The sequence below is a fragment of the Epinephelus lanceolatus genome, chromosome 20 (assembly GCF_041903045.1).
Source record: "Epinephelus lanceolatus isolate andai-2023 chromosome 20, ASM4190304v1, whole genome shotgun sequence".
NCBI classification, from domain to species: Eukaryota; Metazoa; Chordata; class Actinopteri; order Perciformes; family Serranidae; genus Epinephelus; species Epinephelus lanceolatus.
This window is the reverse complement of record NC_135753.1, coordinates 36,997,303-37,024,026: the sequence shown is the minus strand read 5'-3', so window position 1 is coordinate 37,024,026 and position 26,724 is coordinate 36,997,303. Positions and strand designations below refer to the sequence as shown.

At 42.3% G+C, this 26,724-nt stretch overlaps 1 protein-coding gene across 1 annotated transcript in view; it reads left to right on the top strand.

Annotated features, from left to right (window-relative positions):
- reck (reversion-inducing-cysteine-rich protein with kazal motifs) overlaps positions 1-11,087 on the top strand; it is a 109,565-nt gene extending 98,478 nt beyond the window's left edge. Inside the window, exon 21 of the mRNA XM_078162551.1 lies at positions 4,076-11,087. Coding sequence (XP_078018677.1) covers positions 4,076-4,297 — 222 coding nt within the window. The 3' untranslated portion in view covers positions 4,298-11,087. The remainder of the gene's footprint in view (positions 1-4,075) is intronic.
- Positions 11,088-26,724: the final 15,637 nt, after the last annotated feature.

Here is a 26,724-nt window from a genome sequence, read left to right as displayed (position 1 = left end):
AAGGGAGCAGCAGCAACACTCTGAGCTCCCTCCGGATGTCTGAGTCCTCACCCTATCTCTAAAGGCCCAGATACACCAAATCCAGAGAGCTAGCGGCGACAAAGACCCCCTGCTGTATTGCCTGACATCACCATTGCACATGAATACACCACAAACATTCCGCATGAGAGGAAATAACTGTCTATACCAACAGACAGCGATAGTCTCAAATTGTCATTTAAAAAAGGGAAACCGGAAGACTGTCTTGATGCTAGTTAGCACATTAACAACACAATCCAATGTTGAAAGAAGAGAGCATATTACCCATGCACCAGTGAACAATAGCACAAACTATCATAACACATTTTTGCTAAAGAGCTCAATAGCTAAGAAAGTTAATGTTAACTTACGTACTAAGTCTGTTTTGGTCTCACTCCATCTTGACTTTAGGTCACTGTTTACTTTCCTCACTTCTGTTTCTGTTCTCATGCGCAGAGTTAACTGCCAATCAGCGTGATTTTATTCACAGACAGGCTCTGCCAACGCTGCTTCAACATGCTGAATAGGTTAAAAAAAAGCAACGGTGCACAGCGGGGTCCGATGGGGGCTGACGAGGGGCAACAGTGCTGGACACACCGCACCATCTACAGCAACAGATGCCCACCGAAAGCCAAACATTGACCGACCGCTGAAGGTTGGCTTGGTGTGTCAGGGCCTTAAGTCTAAGCCCTGCCACCCCAGGGGGAAAACTCATTTTGACTCCTTGTATCTGCGATCTCATTGCTTTGGTCACTTCCCAAAGCTCATGACTACAGGTGAGGGCTGGGACGTAGATGAACTGGTAAATCAAGAGCTCAATTCCCTCTCCACCATGACGGTCCAACACAGGGCCCGCATCAGATGCCACACCAAACCTACTATCCACCTCGCCTCCACAGACACCCTGCACCAAATGAGAGGGCTGTTCTCTAATATGTAAAAGTCCTGCACTCTAGATTTATTAAAGCATGTAAATATTTTCCAGAAGAAAACCCCAAAAATAAGAGTAATATGTCTCCTTCAGCCAGACTTCAGGCCTCATTTACACCCGGTATTAACACGCAATCTGTGTCTGGATCCAGTATCTGAAAACTGACATCTGATCCACAGACATTTGCATTCACCCCTGGTATTAATAAGTGTTCTCTTTGATCACGACTGTGTTTTCCTTTATCCAGATGGATAAGTAGATGCACATTTCATGTTAATACCAGGCAGGCTTTGAACATGAAAAACATAGAACATGCATCACTGTTTAATAATAAATAAAGGCTGACGGAGTCGGTTCATGCTCTGTGTAAACAACACTCCTACCATATGCTGGGTTTATTCCCCTGGATGTTTTCAGCTACATTGCCTTAATCATTGTGGTAATGTAGCTGAAAACATTTTGGGAATAAACCCTGCATATAATAGAAGGGCTGCTTAGTGTTCCAGTGAGTTTGGATTGTTTGTGCCTCCACAGGTTTGCTCTCCGCTGTGTATATGCTGCGTGAATATGAAAGTTATTCAGATACTCTGGTACAGTCTGTTTTCTAGGGCTATATTTTTGTATCGGAGGAAAAAAAAAATCTCCACATTCCTCTCCAGCCATCTTCATTTTTAATCTGCAGCTCTTCTCGAGCTTCACTCTTTCAAGGCCACAGCAATAATGAGCCAAACCTGTAGGACTACCTGTTTTGCAATGCATCATTTATACTTTTATTCTTAAAAATTCATGGTGCTAAGTCAGAAAGGCTTCCAAAAAACTTACAGCTGCAGCTGAGTAAGAGAACAACTTAGTGAAGAAGATTTTTCCAGCAAAACAGATGCATCAAATTAAGAGTCCAAGTAACTGATTTGAGTTTTTAAAGAACAATAATGACACTTGATGAAAAAATGTAGTTCTTGCAAGACTGCCACAAGGAACCTTCAGTTCTGAAAAATATTTGTGCACATCTGAAAAATAAAAGCACAGATATTTCAAGAAGCAGAGTGAATCTCAAAAGTGATAAAATGGCATTGGATTTAGACAGACAATCAACTGCTGGGAAAAAAGACAAGGATAAATATGAAGAAACACAAAACAAACAAGTCTCAGTGGTTAAGAGAAGCTTATTAGCAATTTTAGTTTTAGCTGTTACTAAGCAACAGCTTCTTCAGCTTGTTTGTAAAGTAAAGTAGTATTCATCCTTGGGTTGATGGAGGCTGTGCCAACACAAAGTTTCTACGTTTCAAATCACATCTGAGCTCACTGCACCGATAGTTTGTTCCTCAGTCAAAGCTTTTTAGAGCCAAAGCAAAACCAACAACCCTGAAAGTGAATAATGACGCACAGAACAGCTTTCCACCGGTTCACCAGAGTTATACCAACTTAAATTCTGCCTTCCATCACCAGTCACAGCACGTCTTCTGTTTCAAGTAAAAGTCCACATCCAGGCAAGTGCAGTCCAAATGACCAGCAGTGGTTTTACTTTGCCTCTTTCATTCAGGAGGCAATGGGAGCTGATATGTGTCTGTATGAGTGCACTTTGTACTCACCAGCAGGAGACTGTCCTCCGAAACACAACCACAAATATTGTTTTGTACAAGCAGAAATTACAACCCATACTTACGGTTTTTGTTAGGCAATCACCCCTGGTGGCCGTAGTAATTATGACGGGAGCAAAAGCGATAGTCAGGGAACGAAATGAAAAGAGGGACAAAGTTTGCTCAGGGCTAGAGGGAGTGGATGGGTCAAACAAACACAGGGCTTTCATCCAGGAGACCGCTGTCTGTGTCCCATGAGAAATCAAAAGTCAATTAGTTATTTAACAATGTAGGAAAACATAATGTGTGTGTGACGTTACGTTACCTTAGTAATAAGGTATTAATATTTATTATTTACGCCAAACCATGATACCTTTTCTAAACCTTACCAAGTGCAGTTGTGGTTGCTTCACAATGTTTACCAGGAACTGTGGTCATATATGGGCCGTTCTGTCATCCACCAGTCGGGGGTGCTAATTTAGGAAATCTCACTCCGACTTTGTCACATAGCGACATTTGGTCATGGACTTTTTGTTGAGATCATTTTGTCACGCAGCAAAGTACAGTTGGTTCTGAGCTGGTGATGTCAGCAAGAATGATCCTCTCCCGAACTGAGCGTATTGTATCTTCCTGTCTGTTGAACATACAAAGTTTGAACTCCCAAAGGCGCACATTCTAACTTGGTGTACTCTGTTTCAGTCAATCAGTCATTTATTATGGATGACACGGCCAAGGTCGGTGGAATTGGCTTTCAGCACAACAGTAAGCTGGATAAATTTGACTTGTGTATGTGTGGGAACGATGTGTCCACACTGGCATTTTACAGTAAGGAAACAGCTACTGAGCTGTACTGTTATTATCAGCTACCCTAACAATGCAGTCCACAAAAATGAAAGTGAACTAACCATGCATAAAGTTCATTTTCACCTCCATGAATGTTGTTGATCATGTGTTCATCAATTTCATATGCAGACTAGAATAGAAATTGAAAACAGGAGAGGACCCAGAATTGACCCCTGGGGAACACCTCAAGAGCGGGGGGCTGGGGGTGAGGAATATTCTCTCATTAAAGATCTTTCAGAGAGACAGGAGGGAAACCAGGCAAGAGCACTGTCCCTAATTCCAACATAGTAATAAAGACAGTTTATAAGGATACTGAGGTGTACTGAATCAAATGCTAAACTCAGATCGAGCAGAATTAAAACTGTGTCCCCGGAGTCAGCAGCGATTGGTAAATCACTAACCTTAAAAAGAGCTGTTTCTGTGCTACGCTGGGTCCTGAATCCTGCTTGATATTGTTCAAAGATATGACTGTTATTCATGTTATTCATGTTCACGCTAGAACCAACATGCAGCTGTTGTAATTCATACATCAGAATAGGTGGATGACAGTGATTTGCTGACATCCATTTTGTAATAAAACCAAAGTGCATTTAAAAACTAATAAAAAAAGATCGATACAATGAGATGCTGGCAGTGCTCCCATGCTGACTCAGATGGAGGAGCTGGGAAATCAGAGTGTTGATCGTGCGCTCTTATTTTTTTCCAGATCGAAGCCTGCAGTAAGGAGGCTGAGAAGATTGATTCCCTCATCAACTACGCCAGCCCCACGCTGGTCTCCCACGTCCCTCTCTCCGCATTCCTCGTGTCCGAGATCAAGACCTCCTCCATCCGCTCGTCCGGGGGCACTCCGCCTTCACCTCTGCCCCCGGGCTTGTGCTTCCTCCTGGGCCTCGTCATCGCTGCAGCCCCTGTCCTCCACCAGGTCTAAGTGCTTATAACCCCCTCCAGCATCTCTCTCACTAACTCTTGAGTGTTCCAAAGTACCTGCGCCTCTCTTCCTGGGATGTTGGGGATGTCATGAGGTGAGTGTGTCCGGTGGTCACGGAGCAGGAAGAAGCAGCGGCGACGCCTTTTTTCGACAATCATTCCTATTGACTCACCTGCGTGCCAAACAATCAAGGCGGTGGAAAAGCTATTATTCTGGAAAGCTTTTGTATGAACAGTGTTATTGAGTGGAAGAGTTACTCACTGGGTTTCCCTCCAGTGAAGTGTGCTTAAGTGTGTGAGTGTGTGTGTGTGTATGTGTGTGTGTGTGAGACCTTTAAGAAGCATTTGACTTCATACCAGCAGTGTTTATCCATTAGCCCTAGCAGCGAGCTCTCCTCTCAAAGCTGTTGAGTGGGAATGTAAATTTCATGACTCACTCTGTCTTGCGCCGAGGCTTTATGTGTGGGTTTATATGTGTGTGTGTGTGTTTGTGCATGTGTGTGTGTCCGATTGGATTTCAACAGACGAGGACAAAACATCCCTGTCTGGCAGCACATCTGTCTGACAAATTACCCAAAATTCCCTCGGTCACACACACTTTCACACCACTCACACACACAGATTGGTGTCACTCATTCCAGACTTCAGTGTGTATCAGATGGAGTCTGGTCAGCGTTCATGTGACACTTTTAAAGCCTCCGCTAAATGAGAATGCACAGTCTGTACCGCAGTGCATGTTGTACTGTATATACATGTGAGGTGTATATGGACCTCGTGTTTGAACCTCTAACCTCAGCAGTATTAGTGCCATGCTCATGGACTGAGCCAGCTCAGATGAAACTAATCCAGCCTCCAAAGTCGGTTGTAACTACTGACCAAACAAAGTTACGGAGTCAATCAAAAAGTGGAAATATTAAGGGAGCCCAGGTTCTGATGTGGTGGTCGGGGTTAGATGTCAGTCTTACCTGATGACACCAAGCTTTCCTTCCAAAACAGTCCTGGTAACACTTTATCTGATGTTCATAAAGTAGCGTTCATGTATTATAAGTTAGTACTATAAATGCATGAATGCAGAAAGTATAAAGGGAAAAATGCTTAAGGGAGCAACTGTCATTAATTCTATGACAATATACCAGTGTTGTTCTGCTCCGTAGCCCGATAACTCAACTCAACTCGTGTATTTCTGCTGAGCATTTTTCAAAGTATAACATCATGGATTTCCTCCTTTTCAGCTTATTTCACAACCATGTTAGCAAAGGCGTAACTTTGGTGTGAAACGGAACATGTGAAGACTTTGGTAACCAAAGTATAATCAGGGATATAATTAAGTTTGTTAAATTTAAAGCTAAATTCTACAAGAATAACACTAAATATGCTATTCTGTGGCACTTTCGAAGTATATCCTCCTGAGACCCGAACTTTTGTTTGGTATGCATTTTTAATGTCTCCTAGCTATTTGGGATCAGCAAGATCAGGTAAAACTAAACATCGTCAACGATAAGTAAGTCCCAACTTCCTCAAACGGAACAATGCTGAAGTCCCAATGTCTTTAAACGAATACTTAAACAGAGTCATATCTTGTTACTGTTGCTAAAATTGGTCAAATTTGTTGCCATATCAAACTACAAACATTATTAATCACAACTAAACAAGTTGCAACCATAAAATGCGACCAGGTCTTGGACCTTGTCCACTTTGGTGTCAGGATCTGCTCAAGACTGACTTGGCAGGGATGGCTGCCATCTTGTTTTTATATGGATTACTGTATTGTGTTCATTCTACCACTAGATGGCACAAAAAAGTTTCCACAAATGAGGACAGCAGGTCTGAGTTAAGTAGAATGAAGTACAAGGTCAATTAAACCCAAAATGTGATGTCCTCATATGAGGACACAGGGTCTCAGGATGATATGAGAGTAGTAGTTGCAAGTAGTTTTAAGTGATCAGATCACAAAATATCTTGGTGGTCGTTAACACTTGTATTTAGCGCTGCCCACTTGTGATCAGTAGTGATGGCCAAATGAAGCTTCATGAAGCATTTTCTTTATTTTCCGAGCCCACTAGATCGCACTCTTTGTTCAACAGAAGGTTGAAAGCACACTGAATTGAGGCTTCATTTGGCCATCACTAGTGATCGGGTCACACAAGACATGTGTTAATACCAGGTGTGAACAGGCTGATATTGCCACAAGCCACAACAAAACGACCGTCCTAACACACGATAAGGCCTTCACATGTTACATTTTGTCCAAGTTACTGTCCAAAAACCAAAGGCAAATCCTCACATTTGAGAAGCAGGAACCACAGGACCACCAATAAATGATCAATAAATGAGTCAAATAGATTTTAAAATATATAATAACAATAATTTCATGTTGATCAGTAGGAAAATTAGACCCTGAGACATAAACGCTGCTTCATATAGTCAGTCAACCAGTATCCATCTACAGTTAATCCCCCTTTGGTCATCATCACACAGTAATGCAGCTGCTAATAAGGGCCGTAACTCAAACCTCTGCCCAGTGGTGCATTCAGTGATGCTTCAAAAGCTGGAATGAGCTCGAGCACATTGTCAGAAAAATCACACCCCGTAGACAAGAACTGACATTACGAAAAGAAAAAGTGAGTTTGCTTGTTTTTGCATGATTAAGATTGAGACTGATAGTTCTAGTCCCTGATTGGAGCTGAGTAACACAAGATCATTTAACTTTAAGACAAAATTAAAGCGATCGCTGTGATGGATCACCCATCTCCCCTTTTACAACCCCTTTTTTTTTACAGCGTTGTGAAATGAGCTGAAGCCAATAGCTGTCTGGAGGAAACCATTTAAAATCTGACTGTATGCTTTGGAAAATGGTCGACAGGAATGCTGAGTTCCTGATTTGTACTTCAGGGTGTACTCCACCAATCTAGTGTTGCACCTTCATAAAGTCTTGCAAAGAATGGTCAACATGGGATATTGTAACTTTTAGTTCATAGTACTGGATCCTAGAATCCCCATAATTCATTTGATAGACGTTTTATTAGGTTCTTATTGTCCAATAAATGCCAACACCTTCATCAAGTTTTAACTGCTGGGATAACCCTGATGACATCACTGTGACATCATCAGGGTTATTACCCCCAGTTCATCGTATTTTTTCATATTTGTTGGAATATTATGCTGTCTTTGTTTCAAGCTAGGATTGCAGCGATATTCCGGTGTCAAGGTGTCAACGTGTTCCCATGTAGTGTGTGTTATGTTGTGTTTACACCAAACGCGATGCGAATTTTCAGGTTGCGTTACTCGTGCAAGTTTGAACGCTAAATATTTTGTGTTGACTTGCTTCATACGGGCAAATACCCTGCATCATATGGGCGTGAAATCACTGAATCGATGAATGAACTTCTGCTGGTACATCCTCGGCATCATACGTCTCCGGAGGATCTCAACACTGATTGGTTATTGTGGCGCAAACTTAAGATTTTTCAGCTCTCGTGAATAAGCATATGATGTGAAATTCCACTTAATTCACTTATTTTGTGTCATTCTCGTCAAGTCCATTGCGTCGTCCAGGGGGAATGAGCGTCTTTACATGTAATTCACTTTTGCAAATTGTTTTATTCGCACCCGGTGTGAACACAACATTAGAGGAACCACTAATAAAGTGCTACCAGGACGCAAATTTGCAGATCCTACGACAGCAAACAAATGACCCGCCCTACTCTGCCATGATTGGCTAGTACTTGTTGCCTTCATTGGTTGGATTGGTCTTGGCAAGAAGAATGGAATTGGTTAGGGTCAGGGTAAGCCAATCAGAGGCAAAGTAAGGCGTGTCATTCCTTCGCTATCAAAGGACATTTGCTACCAGGAAGCGCCCCATCAGAAAGACCCCGACCACAGCTCCCTTTGTGTGAGGCCAGTAGCTCTGAAAGGCATTAAAGGGATGCTTCCTGTCTGTAAATATGAACTAGAAGCCATTAAACAACAAAAAGGACAATCACATAGTCACTACCCACAATCCACTGTGGGTAGAGAAGATTTCCACAGTATGCCTTGCATATAGTGTCTTATATGAAGTAATAATGAAAATGCAATAACTTTATATTTGTTAAGAAATGTCTCTATATTTGATGTGTAACGGATTGAAATAATGATCACCTATGTGCCATGTTTTTAAGCAAATAGCTGTTATTCTTTATTGCATGATGACAATTATGAAGTGGTTTTACTCCAGAATGTATTACAGTGTGTGTGTGTGCATATGTGCGTGCGTGTGTGTGTGTGTGTGTGTGTGTGTGTTTGTTGTCCCATCTCTATGTGTTTGTCTGTCTGCCTGTACAGCACAACGTGTCCCTGTCTCTAACAGTATTACTGTGCTAGGCAGCTCTGTAGCGGAGAACCTTCACCACGGCTCCTCGAACTATCATTATTATTATTTGTATTATTATTATTATTGTTATTATTATTATTATGAATATGGTTGTTGTGTTTATGTCCTCTGGAGCCAACATGAACTTAATACTTGTCTGCAGTGTTTAATTTGATTTATTGCCACGTTAGAAAAAAAGAGTTCACCTATTCAAACTCAGCAGAAGTTGTAAAGACTGAAGTTCTTTCCTCCAAAGTAATGAATAGTTCAGCATTTTGGGAAAAAGTAAAGTCCTGAGCTAACTAATATTAGATTCATCAGTTGCTTTCAAAACTTTTTTTTATGTTTCCAGCTAGCTCCTGTGAAGATGACAATCCTGCAAAATGGTGTTGAATATGTGTTAAATGGCTTTAAGATGGCCTCTATGATATCATGCTAATTACATCATCTGAAACGACTCAGAAAAGTCAGGCTGAAGCTGATGTTACATGATCCAGGCAAAGTGAGCTTTTGTAATCCATTCTCATTCCCAGGTCATCAAATACCGACACTTTTCTCACGCCCCTCCGTGTCTCATAGCAACGCACAGGGTGCCCTTCAGGGTATCTCAGTAACGCACAGCTGAAACACATTGTAACATGTAGGTAGTGTTGTGAAACATCTGTAATGTGACGTCAGTATGTTTACATGACATCACAGAAAATTGATAAATTGTGTCCGACTAAAACCGGACATTTAAAATCTACGTAAACATGTTAGACTGACTGAAATCGTACTAAATCAAATTTCTCAAAATTGGACTAACACCCAGATAATGCCATTGGGAGCTGAATTCCTGCATGTATCCAGTCAATTAGACCCAAACTGGCCGAGGCGCTCTGAGCATGCTCCACAGTTTCCGCCCCGGGCTTTGACCCGGAAGTCCAATAGCATTAAATGTGTAACAGAAGAAGAAGCCGGTAACAACATGGAGAAATCTACATCCAGAGCCGTGACTTTTTGGACGGACCAAATGTACAGAGCTGTAAAGTTGTCCACCATGGTACCAGTTAGCTGCTAGCTAACCATAGTGATGGCCAAATGAAGCCTCATGAATCTTTTTGTTTATTTTCTGAGCCCACTAGATGGCGTTCATGATTTAAAGAGAGAGGCTCAAAGAATGGCAATTCAGTGTGCTTTCAACCTTTTGTTGAACAAAAAGCGCCATCTAGTGGGCTCAGAAAAAAAAGAAAACGCTTCATGACGCTTCATTTGGCCATCACTAGCTAACCGTAGCTAACTTGTTTGTCCATTGTTTGGTCTGTGGCGTAATAGGTCAACAGGAAAAAGGTCCAATACTAACAAGCTGAAAGGGGGCATATCTCCACCTATCGTAGAGGAGTAGCACATACTTGGCTCAATAAATGGATTCCTCTCGCGTGCTTGTATACTGGGACAAGGACAGTAGGCCAGTTAAATGTCCTAGTCGAGCTTTAACCGTAGCTCGACTTAACTTCGCATGTAAACGTACTGAAAGTGCAACAACTTTACGTAAATTGCGTAGCATTGCATCAAAACACTGACTTCTGGTTTCACATGAGACACAGGTACGTAAGTGACACAACATTATGTTAAAATAACGTAGACTTTTAGTTTCACACAGGATACGAACTGCGGTCTCCTGGGTGAAAGTCTTGTGTTGTTTGAAGACTTTCTCGCTCTTTACTCTTCGTCAGTTGCTCAAGCTTTGCTGCTGATGGGTTTACATTGGAGATAGTGAAAAGCGCGGTGGATCTCATAAAGAGGCGTAAGGGTGACGAGAACAGTATTTGGTGCCCTGGGAATGAGTACATGTCGGCTTTAGAGGTGTTAGTGGGTGAACTTTGGACAGAGCGAGGCTAGTTGTTTCCCCCTGCTACCAGTCTTTGTGCTAAGCTCAGCTACATGAGCTCTCTCTTTAGCTTCATATTTAACACACAAGACTGATATCCATCTTCTCATCCCGCTCTCAGAAAGAGTTCTAATCAGCAAATTTACCAAAATGTTAAACTATTCATATGTTAAGATATATTTTGTTGGTGTTTCACAGCCAGCTCTGCAGCCCTCTGGAAGCCGACAGTATTTTTAGCAGAAAGCTCATTTCTCCTGTCTTGCCCTATGATGCAAATGCAGTGTTATGGAGTGTAACTAATGTCAGCTAAGTCAGCTGTCCTGAGCAAATAAACCCTCAGGCCGGCTGGAGGAGTCAGACCAATCAGCTGAGATGGTCTCTGTAATAACACCGGGACTATTGTCACTCATGCTGTGTTTCTCAGTGACACCATGTTCAATTCGTCTTACCAAATTCTCTGTGGCTCACTGAGTGTTCTCTTCTCTGCGTTCTCACTGTGTTTGTAAAAAAGAATTGGAAGAACGTCAACAGAATGCATATTTCATGAAATATAAAAAAGCAATACCACAACCAAGACTATTTTTGTTGTGTTTCATCACAAACTACTGTGAGACATTTTGACACAAGCTCAACTCAACATTTGCTCTTTCATTTCAAACATGTAGCCTCACTACTCCAAACTTAATGCTGGGATTTGACTTTTTAATTAGACGAATTGTTGAAGCCTCTAACGCCAGACAGAAGCCTCTAACGCCAGACAGACAATATCAGTCAGTCACTAATGTATTGGCGGAGCGGCCTGAAGGCAACGAGCACTGAGAGCTGCCCTGATGGAGCCTTTCATTTGTTTCAAAAAGTTGCTGCTCAAAACTTTCCAAAAAATAAGGTCTGTGAAATCAAAGTGCATTTGAGGACAGAGGCATTAATCTTTGATCCACTGAGATACAAGTACAACCTGGGAGTCATGTCCTCTCTTGCTCTCACACACACGCACACTTTCTCAAACGAGCACCTGAAGTGAATGATCAATGATGAAAACAATCAGGTGTGAGCTCAGTCTCTGCTGCACATCATTTCAGGTTGAATCAAAGTTACGGCACGTAAAAGGATGATACAGGAATACAAACGTCATGTCGTTTCTCTTTCCAAAATGAACCTGCCTCATATCAGACAGAATTATAAACTCACTGCATCAGCTCTGACCAACACATCAAAATATGACACACTAGGTAACCTCCTGCATTAGTTTTGGACATTTAGGGACAGCATGTCAGTTTACACTCATTAAATGCATCTTGTCTTTTCAAAACACACTTCCATTTTCACAGGCAATGTACACTCACTGGCCACTTTATTAGGTACACCTTGCTGGTACCAGGTTGGACCTCCTTTTTGATTCTTGGCGTCATAGATTCAACAAGGTGCTGGAAACATTCCTCAGAGATGTTGGTCCATATTGACATGATGACATCACACAGTTGATCCATGATGAGAATCTCCCGTTCCAGCACATCCCAAAGGTGCTCTATTGGACTGAGATCTGGTGACTGTGGAGGCCATTGGAGTACAGTGAACTCATTGTCATGTTTGAGATGATGTGAGCTTTGTGACATGGTGCGTTATCCTGCTGGAAGTAGCCATCAGAAGATGGGTACACTGTGGTCATAAAGGGATGGACACGCTCAGCAACAATACTCAGGTAGGCTGTGGTGTTTAAACCACAGAGATGCTGCACAGGACTTTTTCCTGAAAGAACAGTACCGGCATAGCCTGGAAATCCAGACCCAAATCTAGAAAGATTTAGGTTCTGGCTATGAGTAATGCAAATGGCCCAACTCGAGGGGCGGCACCAAGCATGCATTTGAAAATATCACTTCACACAATCGGATAACACTACGACCAATCGAAACAATACACGGGGTGACGTATCCAGAGCGCTACCAGAGAAACAACAGCAAAAACGTCCTTCTTGCAAAGGAAAGATTCGAGTGCCGTCTTCTGTTCCTCTTTTAGAGAAAAAGCCAAGTCTAACTCGTTCATTGTAGCGGCCAAAGCCGTTTCAAACAACTGGTGTTCATATGTAGCCATCTTGCAATGTTTACTGACTGATTCCGGACTTCGCCATCGCAGCACTGTCCTCATCTGCTTAGCTCGCCTCTGGCCCGCCTATATCAGATACACCGATGTGATTGGTGCAGCTCGGCTACAAGGGCATGGGTAATGAGCATCATTACTGATTGCCAGAGTGACTCGCTGAGCAAATTCAAATTGTGCTCTCACAAGAACTCTGGATTTCCAGGGTAGTACCGGCATGTTACTCCCCTAAAACCCAAACACTCCAAACTGACAGTCGGCTGTTCGTCAATGTTGGTGAGCATCTGTTGTCCTAGTCTGTCTGATTGGCAGTTCAGCTCAGTGCACGTGAAGAGTAACAGAAGTGAGGAAAGTAAACAAAGAGCTACAGTTGTTACATAAGGTCTGATTATTTTTTTTAGCCACTGAGCTCTGCAACGTGCTAACTGGCTAACCAGCATGAAGACAATCTTCTGGTTTTCTTTTTTGAATGATGAATACAGACTAGCACCATCTCCTGGTGTGGAGAGATATTACCTCTAACGCAGGTGTAGAACGTACATGCTGGTTGGCTGTCGGCTGAAGTCTTTGTGATGTGCTCATGTGCAACTTTCTGGCCGAGACACAGCGACATCGGGTGATGCACCACTAGTTCTCTGAAGTCGGTTTGGAGTGTCTGGACCTTAAAACCACAAATTGTCATTTTTACATTACTGTTTACGTGCAGATTAATCAAACCAGATACATGAAGGCTTTACGATAAGCTAACATAACCACGTCATGTCTCCAGCTCTGAATATAAAGACAAGACTCTGATATCAATCTGAACATCTCACTCTTGAAAAGAAAACGAGGAAACATCCCTTCAACAGAGCAGGAATCACCCACTGTAACTAATTACTGTCATGGCTCTCTGCGGTACATAGTCTACTGTATACGCCATATTGACTATTCTACAAGCCACGATCTTTAGGAGGAGGTTCAGCCTGGTTTTCTTTGATGAATTCACCAATGACCAATAACAAACACTTCTGTTATTGAGGCCAGTATCCTCAGGAATTTTAGTGCCTTGCCGTTGCTCCTAATTATTTTTTAATTGTTTCCGTTTGATGATATGGAGGAGGCTTTAATTTGTGTTTAAGTTAGTGAACACTGACAAAATGTTTTATTAATGCTGTTTCTTTCCTCTGGGATGTTCAATGGATTTTCATAAACTCTACACAGCCCTCGCAAATGCTTCAAGTTTGGCTGTCAAGAGAAGCCATTTGTATATTTTAGTTGTCTTTAATCAAATATTCCATTTAGGAGGTAAGTGATGGCACTGAAGATCGCTGCTGATTCACAGTCTGGTTATTTATTCTGGACTTAAATCTGTAATCTCTCAATTTCAAGTCATCCTCATCACAAATCTGAAAACTAAAAGAGAGTACGCTGTGTTCAGTCGACAGCGGGTGAAGCTCACTAATTATATGTCAAAGTGTTCTGGTGACAGTCAGAATCCTCCACTGACAATTATACTCATTAAAATAGAACCATTTTATGACATTTAATGTGCTGAAGAAAAAGTGCTCATTAATCGCAAATATTTTTTTTCCAAATGTAAAGCTTCAAGGTTATGAAAACGTAATTGAGTGTCTGTTTATACCTGGGTTGTTTGTCTCTTCTGGGGAAAAGTGGTTTAAGTCAATCAAGCTTTATTAGCATGAGGTTTTCATGAAAAACATGTTACAAAAGCACTTGTGTACATGATGAGAGTGACACTCCCCACTAACAACAGCTGAGACTGATGGAAATGTCATAAGTGCTGCAGGTACCTGAGGTTTTTGGTAATAAAGAATTGACCTGAGGGTGGTGCTAGAGAAGGTTAAAGGATCGCCAGAGGCATTAGAATTTGTTCACCAGAGACGCAGACCCAAGCAGCAACCTTAAGGGCTGAAAAATGAAGCCAGCATGGAGGTGAAACTGCAGTTCCTCAAATGGCCACTTGAGGCTGGCTCCAAAACCGAGTCCATCCTCATAGGACCCCCGCACCGGTGCATCCATGGACTCCAGAGGGTTAATCCAATAGAAATTCTTGTGCCACAAAATGCACTTTCGTTGTTGACTGTCTCTCCAGTGGGTTCATATCAAACAGGTAAGAACTATGTAAAACTCCAGAGAATCAAAGCAAAGATACAGTTCTGACAACTTCACACTGTGAAATGCTGAGTTATAAAACTCACTTGCATTAATCACCTGAATGAAATATGACACTGGGACTTCTGGGTATTCAAGTCTTTAAAGTATAGTCTATGTTTATTGCAACTAACAGTTCTCTCCAAGTCACCTGCTGAGCTCTGGGAATCTCTCTGGATTTTGTTTTAGCTATATTGTCTTCTCACATCTTAATTAATTTGATAAATATGTTTACATGGAGGGAAAATAAAGTTGTAATAAACAAGAATGATCTTCTAAATTGTGCACCCGTCAGCCTTAAGGCTTTCCAACACAGTGCTTCAGATGATGTAGCAGGGTGTGATCATGCCTGCAGGCTGAACCGTAGCTGGATCTTATAAGGGAGCCTATTTATTGGACATTATTTTAAGATGCTGGTGGGCGAGCTGTCAAGCTGCACAGATCGGTAAGAAGAAGATAAGAAAAAGACACGTAGGGCCCGTCCCAATACCCCCCCTTGGCCCTACCCCTACATTTGTGCGTTCCCGCGAGGGGTAGTGGTGTCCCAATTCCTTTTTGCGTGTAGGGGACATAACGAGGGATAGTGGGTATGAAACTAGCCCTTCGGAGCGAGGGATTTCAGATGCTGACTTGCCAGCGATGGGTAGATGTCGCCATGGCTACCAATGAGCAAGAGACAAGGAAAAAAGTTCATACATAACGTTACCATCGTCAGGTTACTTGTTAGCTAGCTAGCTCGCACTATCTGGCGTCTGTCATCTGTCCTGTTCTGCAAAATTGTCGGACTTTTCACATTATGATAACACGCCAGCTAGTATAACTATGCTGCCTCGTAATGTTAGCTGGTTAGCTAGCTAGCAGAAGTCCCCTGTTGTCTGTCGTTCATCAAACGAAGCATGATGAATACAGCAAACGTGATTGGAAGGATGAACTCAACTGGAGACTCCATTGTAGATGCCAGTTGGAAATGTAGATGGCTCACAGCTTCCTGTTTAAAATAGTTATGTATGCGTGAATGTAACCGACGTGGTGACGTAGTGAGTGGTGTCCCAATTCCTAGGGAAAGATTTCAACACCTACCCCTCGTTGCTTCATTTCGAGGGCTAAGGGGTAGTGGACAAGGGGGGGGGTATTGGGATTGGGCCGTAGTTGCTCGTCGGCAAAACACAAGCAGCACCAACGACGACACAATTTTAAACCTGGTCACTAATGTTGCACAAGAAAATTCAGGTGGATATAACCTGTGAGAAGGAGGAAATGGACACTGGGATCAGACGATCGTATTTGCAGCACACATTTCATCTCAGTTAGGTAACCTCAGCTAACAAATTAAACATGATTGACCCTTCATTAAGCCCCACCCCTTTTATTTGGTTAAAAAGATAAAGATAGAAGCAAAACCTTAACATACAGATCATACTGTAAAAGTGAACCGCCACATCACTGGTGATTGAGACAGAAAATAGTTGATGTGAAGGGAAACTTTGCCAATATTCAACCAGCTGTGTGGCATCGCAGTGTGTGCAGATGAACAGTATTTGGCTTCTGTGCTGCCACCAGTGCCCAGACGAGTAGGTATGATAGGTAGGTTGATACGCTGGAACAGGGAAGAGACGTATATCTTTTTCCAACATCTCCAGGTAACGAGTATCATTAATACACGACGTGCTACAGGCACAACATTTAGCTCCAAATCCACAAAACCAGCCTGGGAATGAAAGAAATCTGAAACGACTGCATTAGAGTCAATGGAGCTGTGTTGTTGTTGGACCCTGGTCTAAGCCGGCCCGATGCTACGTTATGATCGGCCAGTCTGCATTCGAGGGGCTAGACTTGGCGAAGGGTCAATTAATCTACATTATGATGATTATTTTCTTGAAAGTGAACATTTGAAATGTCTTTATCTAAAACATTAGTGAGCCGCGTTGGTTGCAGACATGTTGAACTAGCTAGCATTACCAGAAAGCTGTCCAACGTTAATTTATGTGTGAAGAACGAGATAGTAGTGCGCTCGACAACCGTCTTTATCACATGATACTCAAGAAAAATGCAGGTGCTCTTGAAGAAAAGGGTCAGCACATGGGAAGAAAGCATGAACTTCAGGCACTCGTGGAGCAGGAACAGATGCATTTGAATTAAGTTAAAAAGCCTTTATTTCAGAACATGGCTTCAAAACTGGTTTCGACGCTGTGGTGGTGGACAGGAGTCATGCAAGCATACATACTTATTTGAACCCAAAATATGATGTTTTTCCTGAACCTAACCTCGACCATTTTAAAGCTTTAACCAGGTGTAACAACATGTTTCACCCAGGAGACAGCTGTGCGTCACAGATGCTAGAGGGTGCATTTCATAGAAACAAAAGAAGGTGCCTTCAGCATCAGTATCACAAGCTGAGGGCCTGAGAAAACGGCGGTATTTGACACGCTGAGATAAGAAAATGTTGAGTTATACTATGCAGGAAATGTTGGTTACTGTTTTTAAACAAAAGTGAAAGTGAAAGCCGACCCCAGATTCACTCTCATTCACTGTATTTGCATTATTTCAGCTCTGTGTGCCGGATGCCTGCTGCTTACAGTCTGGCACCTAGTTGCTGCCTTTTTATAAAGCTGTGACAGCACCTGAGCGCTGTGCGCAGGAAATTTAAAAAGTACAGTGAGAGGGCAGAGTCTCTGCAGATAAATAAAGCATTACACTCTGAGTGGGTTATAAGTGATGATTAAGAAGGATCACTTCTATGTAAGTCTATAAATTGTTATTTCAGAAAATCCTCATATACCTTTAAGGAATCCCTCACCCTCTCAGCATTTAAAAGTCTCCTCAAAACTCAACTGTGACTTTCCTTTCCAACAGTGCACCCTATCAATTACAATAAAGTCTACTCATCAGTAGTAACAGCTGATATCTGGGAACATGGCAACCTTTCAACAGCAAGATCAAACACATTATTATCCCAAGTTGTCACATATCATCACTTTGTCAGTGGCCTTTCACGTCTACATATTAGGTTTCCTAATATGGTTTCCTCCTGCGTCTGCTCTTAATGTTCCAGGACGCCGCAACCAACACTGGGACTTGAACAAAAGTGGTTAGTAGTGATGGCCAAATGAAGCTTCATGAAGCATTTTCTTTATTTTATAAGCCCACTAGATGGCGCTTTTTGTTAATCAAAAGGTTGAAAGCACACTGAATTGCCATTCTTTGAGCCTCTCTCTTTAAACCATGAGCGCCATCTAGTGGGCTCAGAAAATAAAGAAAACGCTTCATGAGGCTTCATTTGGCCATCACTAATGGTTAGGCTGCCAACTCAGATCTGGCCAGGGACTGCGGATGAAAACTAGCCTTTTGGCTAATTCCGGTATATGTACAGTTCACTGTTCATTAATATGCATTGTCCCTGATAAATAAACAAATAAATACAATAAATAAATAGGTGTAGAAAAAAACCATCATGGTTTGGCTCTACATTCATACAGAATGTGAACACCAGGCTCCATGTCCAGAGTTTGTTGGACCCCCCTGCCCTATACAGATCTACCACTAGTGATGGCCAGATGAAGCCTCATGAAGCATTGTCTTTATTTTCTGAGCCCACTAGATGGCGCTCATGGTTTAAAGAGAGAGGCTCAAAGAATGGCAATTCAGTGTGCTTTCAACCTTTTGTTGAACAAAAAGCGCCATCTAGTGGGCTTAGAAAATAAAGAAAATGCTTCATGAGGCTTCATTTGGCCATCACTACCTCCCAGCTCCCTATTTGTTACCAGCAGCATTTCAACTTGACGCGGTCCAGCAGCATATCATACCACTGGGGAGCCAACAGGATGTCCAGATGTCAGACGGCCTGACTTCTTTTAAGGGATGTCACTTCCACAGCTCTCAGGTATTATTTCTATGAGCACAATATTATTTTAACAGACGAATGATTGTCACAACTTTAAGAACTAGACCCACATTGAAATAAACCAGAATTATCCTTATATGCAAATGCTTACCTTATAACTGTCCCCCTCGCATGAAACATCAGAGGAGTGATGCAAATGGACTTTGGAACACGTGTGGTCCATTTAATTGCTTTGTAATCACATGTTCTCAACATAATTAATCATGGCTCTCAAAACAGTCATTTTATTTCAGAGTGCCAGACTCACTGCAAGACATGAAGGACACTGTGAGCTGATAGAAAAGTTCCTACACGACAAGATTGAAAAAATAAAATAACACAATGAGAGTATTAAGGAAATGGCAGTCACTAAAAGTCTAAGCAGTAGCAGGAGTACAGAGCTGCTCATGTACAGCTCTGCAGTGGCCTTGGCTTTCACTCAGCTCCAGCATCCACAAGTAATCTGCTGCACTTTCTGTCAATGTACGGAGGCAGACATCTGCGTCACGTCTGTCTGATTGTCATTTCAGAAAACACAAAACACGAAGATCGGCGGAGCCATGTAATAAAACAACCAGCTTGTTTTCTCTCTGTTTGGGATTTAGGAGTGCATTTCTAATGCTGCTATAGGTCACGGTGGAAATTCAGTCTTGCATAATGGTTTTGAAGGACGACCTCCAGCTCACCTGGTTGAGTGTTTGCCCCATATAGGCTGAGTCCTTGCAGTGGGCCAGGTTTGATTCCAACCTGTTGCCCTTTGCTGCGTGTCATCCCCCTTCTTCATGCCCCCTTTCCTGTCACTCTTGAGCTGTCCTGTAAACGCAAAAACCACAGTGGCGTAGTGGTTAGGACTGTTGCCTCAAAGCAAGAGGATTCTGGGAGCGAATCCACCTTTCTGTGCGGAGTTTGCATGTTCTCACACCTCTCCACCCTCCTGCGTGCCTACATGGAGAGCCTAAGGTGGAGAGAGCACACCTCCCTGCCCTTCGACATGCAAATAAGGAAAGTCTGAGGCAGAGAGAACAAACCTCCCTGCCCTTCTATGTGCCTACATGGAAAGCCTAAGGCAGGGAGAGCAGCAGCAAAGACCCCCCAGGAGCAGAACAGAGCAGCATCAATGACAAACAGAAATGACATTGATAAGTCAGACACAGCAAAAGGAGGAGCTGGGGTAGAGGCAGGTTGCAAAGCAGCTTGCAGAGGAAGCAGCAACAGTAGGCAGGCCAGAGCAGTTTAAATAGGGCGCCCTGAATGAGATTCGCCAATTGGTTGCATAAAAAGGAATCATGTGATCTATCAGCTGACTCCCTTCCATCAATCAGCTGATCCATCAGTTGATTGGGCTGCTTGAGATCAGCTGATGTAGCTGGGATGTGAGCTGAGCTTGACATCGTTGTCCTGCCTGAACTAACGCTATGCTCAGTTTACGGATAATGAATATATGCAATGTATTCTCATGCAACATGTATGATACCCAACAAATTTGCCCCCGACGAGTCAGTTAGGTTTAGGCTATAAAAGTTACTGTGGTCAGGTTTAGGAAACAGAACATGGTGGAGATGTACCTTAAATAACTCAAAGTTCACTTAAAGTTCACACGTGAGTGCCACCTGATTGACAGCGCCCCAGTTACAAAGGCTTTTTCCTTGCCGGACTATGACCCTTTGCTGCATGTCGTCCCCCTTCTCTTTCCCACTTCCACACTAACAAATGTCCTGTCGATTTAAGACAAAGAAACCCTAAAAATATGTTTTAAAAAAACAAAAACAATTAAGTTCACACAGATCCGAATATTCCAGGGAAAAGTCCTGGGCGAAAGTCCATTGTTTGGGACCCATCCACCCCAACCGGCCATAAGTGCATTGGTCACGTGATCGCAGACTTTCAAAATACACTGAATATGTACAAATTTGGGTGCATTGCTTTTCATAGGAAACCATACAAAACATTTGTGAGAACAGCCTGATGAATGAATGAACAGTGATGTTTTTTCTGTTTTACGGTTTTTAGTGTTTAGTGTTTATGTCAGATTTTACATTTCACCTTTCAGCATGGAGACGTTGGTTTAAACGTTTTCTATAATAAGGCCAGGATATTTATATTTAAAGAGGCAACAGATAGGATTTGTTTTTGGTTTTTTTTAGCTTGGCGCCACCTAGCATCAGTGGTGTTGCGTCGCACTGTCGCAACAACCAAAGTGAGCGTGGGGATCAGAGATAATGAATAAAATGCAGGCTGTAAAGCCACCAGTATACCTCTATGTATATGTAGAATGAGAAGGTGTGTGGACACTCTACTGAATAAATGAGTAAAGAGACCGAGCAACAACTATCAGATTTATCTGAAGAAAAAACAAATAATAATGCAAATAATTATAGCAGAATGCACAGTACCAGTACAAACAGCTCACAGTAAATGATACCAATACGTACAGTATCAGTACAAACAACAGTAGACACAGTGGAATTATACCAATATGCACATGTCAACAGTCCCCATTCTAGAATAAACGCTACCGTATGGAAACCATGCGGCCGGTTGGAGCTCAAATTGAATGGGAAACAAAGTCCAGTGTTCACTTAGCTGGGCGTAACTTAGCTGGGCGATGTCCGTGGATAGCTGCCTCCGTGAGAAGAGAACAGAAGGAAGGGAGGGGGGTATCACTGTCCGAGGGCTGCCGTAGAATGGCAACCAGGACGTCAGCCGACCAACACTCGCTACCCGCTCCCTGGTTGCGGTGATTTGCAATGCTGGCCAGCTAGGAATGAACTAGCAGCCAGTACAGTACAGTCCTCTCTGGTCTAGCTAACATTTAGCCGTGTTACTTACTGATCCATTAGAAAGAAAGCTAGCTGGACATGGGTTTTGAAGCCTCTTTGGTCACGGAGCTCCCTCCATCTCTTGAACGCCTGACTGAGGTTTACTCTTGTTTTTCCTCTTCTTTTATCACTCTCCTTTTTGCTCTTCTTTGCCTCCTCACACAGAGGAGCTCCTTTTCTTTTGCTAGGCCGTTTTTCACTTGTCTCCAAACTTTGTCCGTCTGCCATTGTGCTCGTGACTCAACTATCTCATGCCCAACTCCTCATAAGGACCAGCTCCAGTCCCTGATTGGCTGACCAACCAGTTTCACAATACATGACGCGTTTCCTGCTGTAAAGCAGATTTTTTCTGCAAAATCTCAGCACCGGTGGCAGAAGCTTATTGCAAAGATTACAAAGTCACTAAGAAACCTATGTAAACGCTGATAGTCTGATTTTACTGTGGCCACTACCCTGTGCAACCCACATTATTTCCATAATGATATATTTAGGAAAAAACGCTGTCTGTTGCCTCTTTAATGTTTATTTGTGTAGGGACAAGTTTGTAGCTTACATAAATGCCACACACCACAGTATGTATAGCCTGAGCTGATATGCAATGAGCGAGCCCTGGCAGAAAAGCAAACTGACAGTTTTTCTAACATTAAGTGTGAGATGTGATTTTTCACATTCCCCTCCATTCAGTTTCACCTGCACAACACGTCAGCTTCATCTCAGCCTCGTCAGCTCCATTCCACGGACCCAAATCATTCCAGTGTCTTGTGACGATAGACCTTTCCATCATCCCTGGTGTTCGTAACAAACGTACCCAAAAGTGTAACCACCAAAAACTGTATTTGAAATTTCTTTCAAAAAATACAAACCTTTTTAATTAACTTGCATCATAATGTGTACTATAAAGGATTAAATCTTAATCTGTGAAGTAACTAGTAAGTATAATGAAAGTAAATGTGATGGAGTACAGACAGGTGATATTTTACCTCAGACAGAGGTCAGATTTTATTTTGTGTGAAAGTAAAAGATTAATCTGAGAAAAAATGTCCTCATTAACGACACAACAAACACTCGGTTCTTCATTTGTGCTTCATTTGTTTACCCAGTTGAAGTGCATCGTTTCAACAGTCAGTAGCTTTCTCTTTAGGATAATAGCATTTTTAAGTTTCAAGGCTTCTGCAAACCAAGTGGGCAACTCCCACACACAAGTCAGTGGCTGTCAGTTCAGCTCCTGTAAGACTGAGCCGAAGTGACAGGATTATGTCTAGACAGCTGCTTTTCTTTTTTTATATTTGTCATTCTCTGTGAGACCCGTCGGACGATTCATACACGAGACATTTTTCTCACCAGTTAAATAAATGGCAAAATTTGATCTGCCATCGTTAATTAGCTGAAGTCCAAATTACTTCACTTTTTCTGTTCTGGGTTCAGGTATAAAAAAATAAATACACTCACTGACCACTTTATTAGGTACACCTGTTGAACTGCTTGTTAGCCAATCACGTGGCAGCAACTCAACGCATTTAGTCATGTAGACATGGTGAAGACGAGCTGCTGAAGTTCAAACGGAGCATCAGAATGATGAAGAAAGGTGATTTAAGTGACTTTGAACGTGGCATGGTTGTTGGTGCCAGACGGGCTGGTCTGAGTATTTACTGGGATTTTCAGCACAACCATCTCTAGGGTTTACAGAGGATGGTCCCAAAAAGAGAAAATATCCAGTGAGCCAAAATGCCTTGTTGATGCCAGAGGTCAGAGGAGAATGGCCAGACTGCTTCAAGATGATAGAAAGGCAACAGGAAGTCAAATAACTAGTGATGGCCAAATGAAGCCTCATGAAGCATTTTCTTTATTTTCAGAGCCCACTAGATGGCGCTTATAGTTTAAAGAGAGAGGCTCAAAGAATGGCAATTCAGTGTGCTTTCAACCTTTTGTTGAACAAAAAGCACCATCTAGAAATAAAGAAAATGCTTCATGAGGCTTCATTTGGCGATCACTACAAATAACCAAGGTGTGCAGAAGAGCATCTCTGAAGCAACAACACCTTGTCCAACCTTGAAGCAGATGGGCTACAGCAGCAGAAGACCACACCAGGTGCCACTCCTGTCAGCTAACAACAGGAAACTGAGGCTACAATTCACACGGGTTTTCTCACCAAAACTGGACAATAGAAGATTGGAAAAACCACATTCAGACGGAAGCATGGATCCATCCCATCCATCTCTCTCATATTGACTACTGCTTCACAAACTGGGCGTTTGCAAGCACCTCAACTTTAAAACCCATAGAGCAGATGTATAACAGAGCAGTAAAGATATTTGATCGGAAACCAAACTCCCATCATCACTGTAAGGTCCTGGAAAAGCACAAATTTCTAGACTTTGAAAATTTAAAAGTATTCAAAAATGCCTGTTTCATATACAAATGTTTACACGGACCAGCACCAGCTCCTGTCAAAGAGTTCATCCATAAAAAAAGACTCACAGGACATGGTACTAGGTCAGGCACAAGAGGTGACTGTGAAATTACACACAGAAGAACCACCTTTGGTCAGAATGTTCTATCCATAAAAGGTGGGCAAAGCTGGAATAACCTCCCAGTCATTATCAGAGAGAGCACCACTCTTAGCACTTTCAAGGGGAAGCTGAAAGCATGGTTACTAGAAAATCAAACATGCGACCACCTGTAACCTGTAATGCAATGCAATTGTTGGGTCATCATCAGAGTTTCTTTCTTTTTCCGTTACATGTATACAAAAATTACACAATGCTTTTGTGTATGATTTTTTCTCATCAGTAGTGTTTACATAATACATTTATGTATCACATTTAGTGCAATAATTACACACTTCTGCATGTGCAACTGAGTGTACTGGGCCTCGTGCAATACAAACTGGCACTTTAAACTGATGTGCACTTTAGGGCATTGTGCAATTTCATCTGGCACTCATGCACTTTAGCACTTGACACTTTATCCAGCACCTATGCACTTTACTCTTCAAAACGAAACTCTTATGGTCTCCCTACCTGTGGGCTAGCTCTCCACCCACAGTCAATCTATATTGCAATTTATCTGTCTGTCTGTATATTATGGTTTGTGTTTTTCAATGTGTTTTTCACTGTTAGTGCTTGTTTTATTGCTACTGCTCCTTTTTTCTTACTGTGAAATGTTGTACTGTCTTAATTTGTTTTTATGTTAATGGGACTACGGATGGAAATTAGCGTCAAGCTACAATCCGGCATCTTTACATGTTTTAACATGCTCATCAATGTGCACTGTCCCATTCAAATAAACAAATAAATAAATAAATAAATAAATAAATAAATAAATAAATAAATAAATAAATCCTGCCTTGTATCAACGCTTCAGGCTGCTGCTGGTGGTGTAATGGTGTGGGGGAGATTTTCTTAGTACCAACTGAGCATGGTTTAAACACCACAGCCTACCTGAGTCTCAAACATGACAATGAGTTCACTGTACTCCAATGGCCTCCACAGACACCAGATCTCAGTCCAATAGAGCACCTTTGGGATGTGCTGGAACGGGAGATTCTCATCATGGATGTGCAGCCGACAAATCTGCAGCAACTGAGAGAATTATTCCAGCACCCTGTTGAATCTATGACACCAAGAATTAAGGCCGTTCTGAAGGTCAAAGAGGTCCAACTTAGTATCAGCAAGGCGTACCTAATGAAGTGCCCAGTGAGTGTATATTCATATAATCTATACACCACAAAGGCACGTTGCATTCACCAAAGAACAAAGAAACCTTATCCTGTCATGATTATGATTTACTATCTCATAATTAGAAGAAAACTTTCTTTTAATTATGAGATAGTTGTATCGTAATCATGAGCTGCGTGTGGTCATTAATCATCACCATTTAAGAAGACAAAGGCAAGATGGTGCCACTTGATTTAATGTACTTTTATTTCCCTCTTAATTTGAGGGAGTGAGAGACATTAACGCCACTGAGTAATGTGGATGGCTTTATTACAAGTTATTCTATACACTGAGTGAATAACTAATCAATCATACATTTATTGTAAACAATGGTGTCATTTGGGGACAGCTGTCAAGATAAATCATGTAATAAAGTAACATTTGCTATGAACTGATGACTCTGACGGGTCACAACTAGTGATAGCCAAATGAAGCCTCATGAAGCATTTTCTTTATTTTCTGAGCCCACTAGATGGCGCTCATGGTTTAAAAAGAGAGGTTCAAAGAATGGCAATTCAGTGTGCTTTCAACCGTTTGTTGAACAAAAAGCGCCATCTAGTGGACTCAGAAAATAAAGAAAATGCTTCATGAGGCTTCATTTGGCCATCACTGGTCACAACATGTTCTACCACCTGTCTCCTAATTATTAAAGAAGATTCGAAGGTCGTAATGTTGATATAGTTTCTCCAATTTTCTGTAGTAAATGCAGAGTGCTTCCATAACACGTCTGAAACCGATGTTAAACCTCTTGTTGCTGGTAAGTTCACCTGACCTGTGTCGTAACATCCATTATGAGCATTAAACTGATGTTCCAGAGCTCCTCTAGTGTTTCATCAGACTGCAGGCCCTTCGTGACTCGGTCGTTCATTCAGGGATTCGTATGCCAATGCTGCCAGCGGCCTCCATGTTCAAATTTATTTTGCTTTGCAGTAGAGAACAATAAAAGTTGATGACTCAATAAACCTTCAGTGGCCCCTCCCCTCCTCTCATTAGCAGCCTTATTACTCATCATCTCTGTATTTAATTTTGCTGCTTCCATGTATCAGCTTCCCCGTGGGGTCATTCCAGCTTCATCATGTGATTCTTCCTCCATCATCTGTGATTCCTGTCTTTCTTCTCTCCTCTACCCACCTGTGTGCCCGCTATCCATGCAGGTGACGGGGCGAGGCGGCGGCCTGCCCTTCTGTGAGTGTTAATGGGACCACCATCTCCATCTGTCCCATCAGGAGCTGCTTGCGCCTCCTGGACGCCATCTGTTGCCAACACATCCCTCACCATCACGGAGGCAGGTGGGATGGAGGAGAGGAAGGAGAGACGAGACAGAGGGAGGAGAAAAAGAAGGAAACATGACTCAGGAAATGAGGAGAGGGAACGTGACATGGAAAAAAGCAATGAGCGTTGTTGGTTTTTGTTTGTGGTTCAACTCTATAGCACCAACTCCCAGTAGACAATTTGAGGGAGGATGCATCCTTCTTGAACACCTGCCATCCATCTCCATTCTCCAGGTACGGGCCCAGACACTGTCCTATCCAGACCCTGACTTA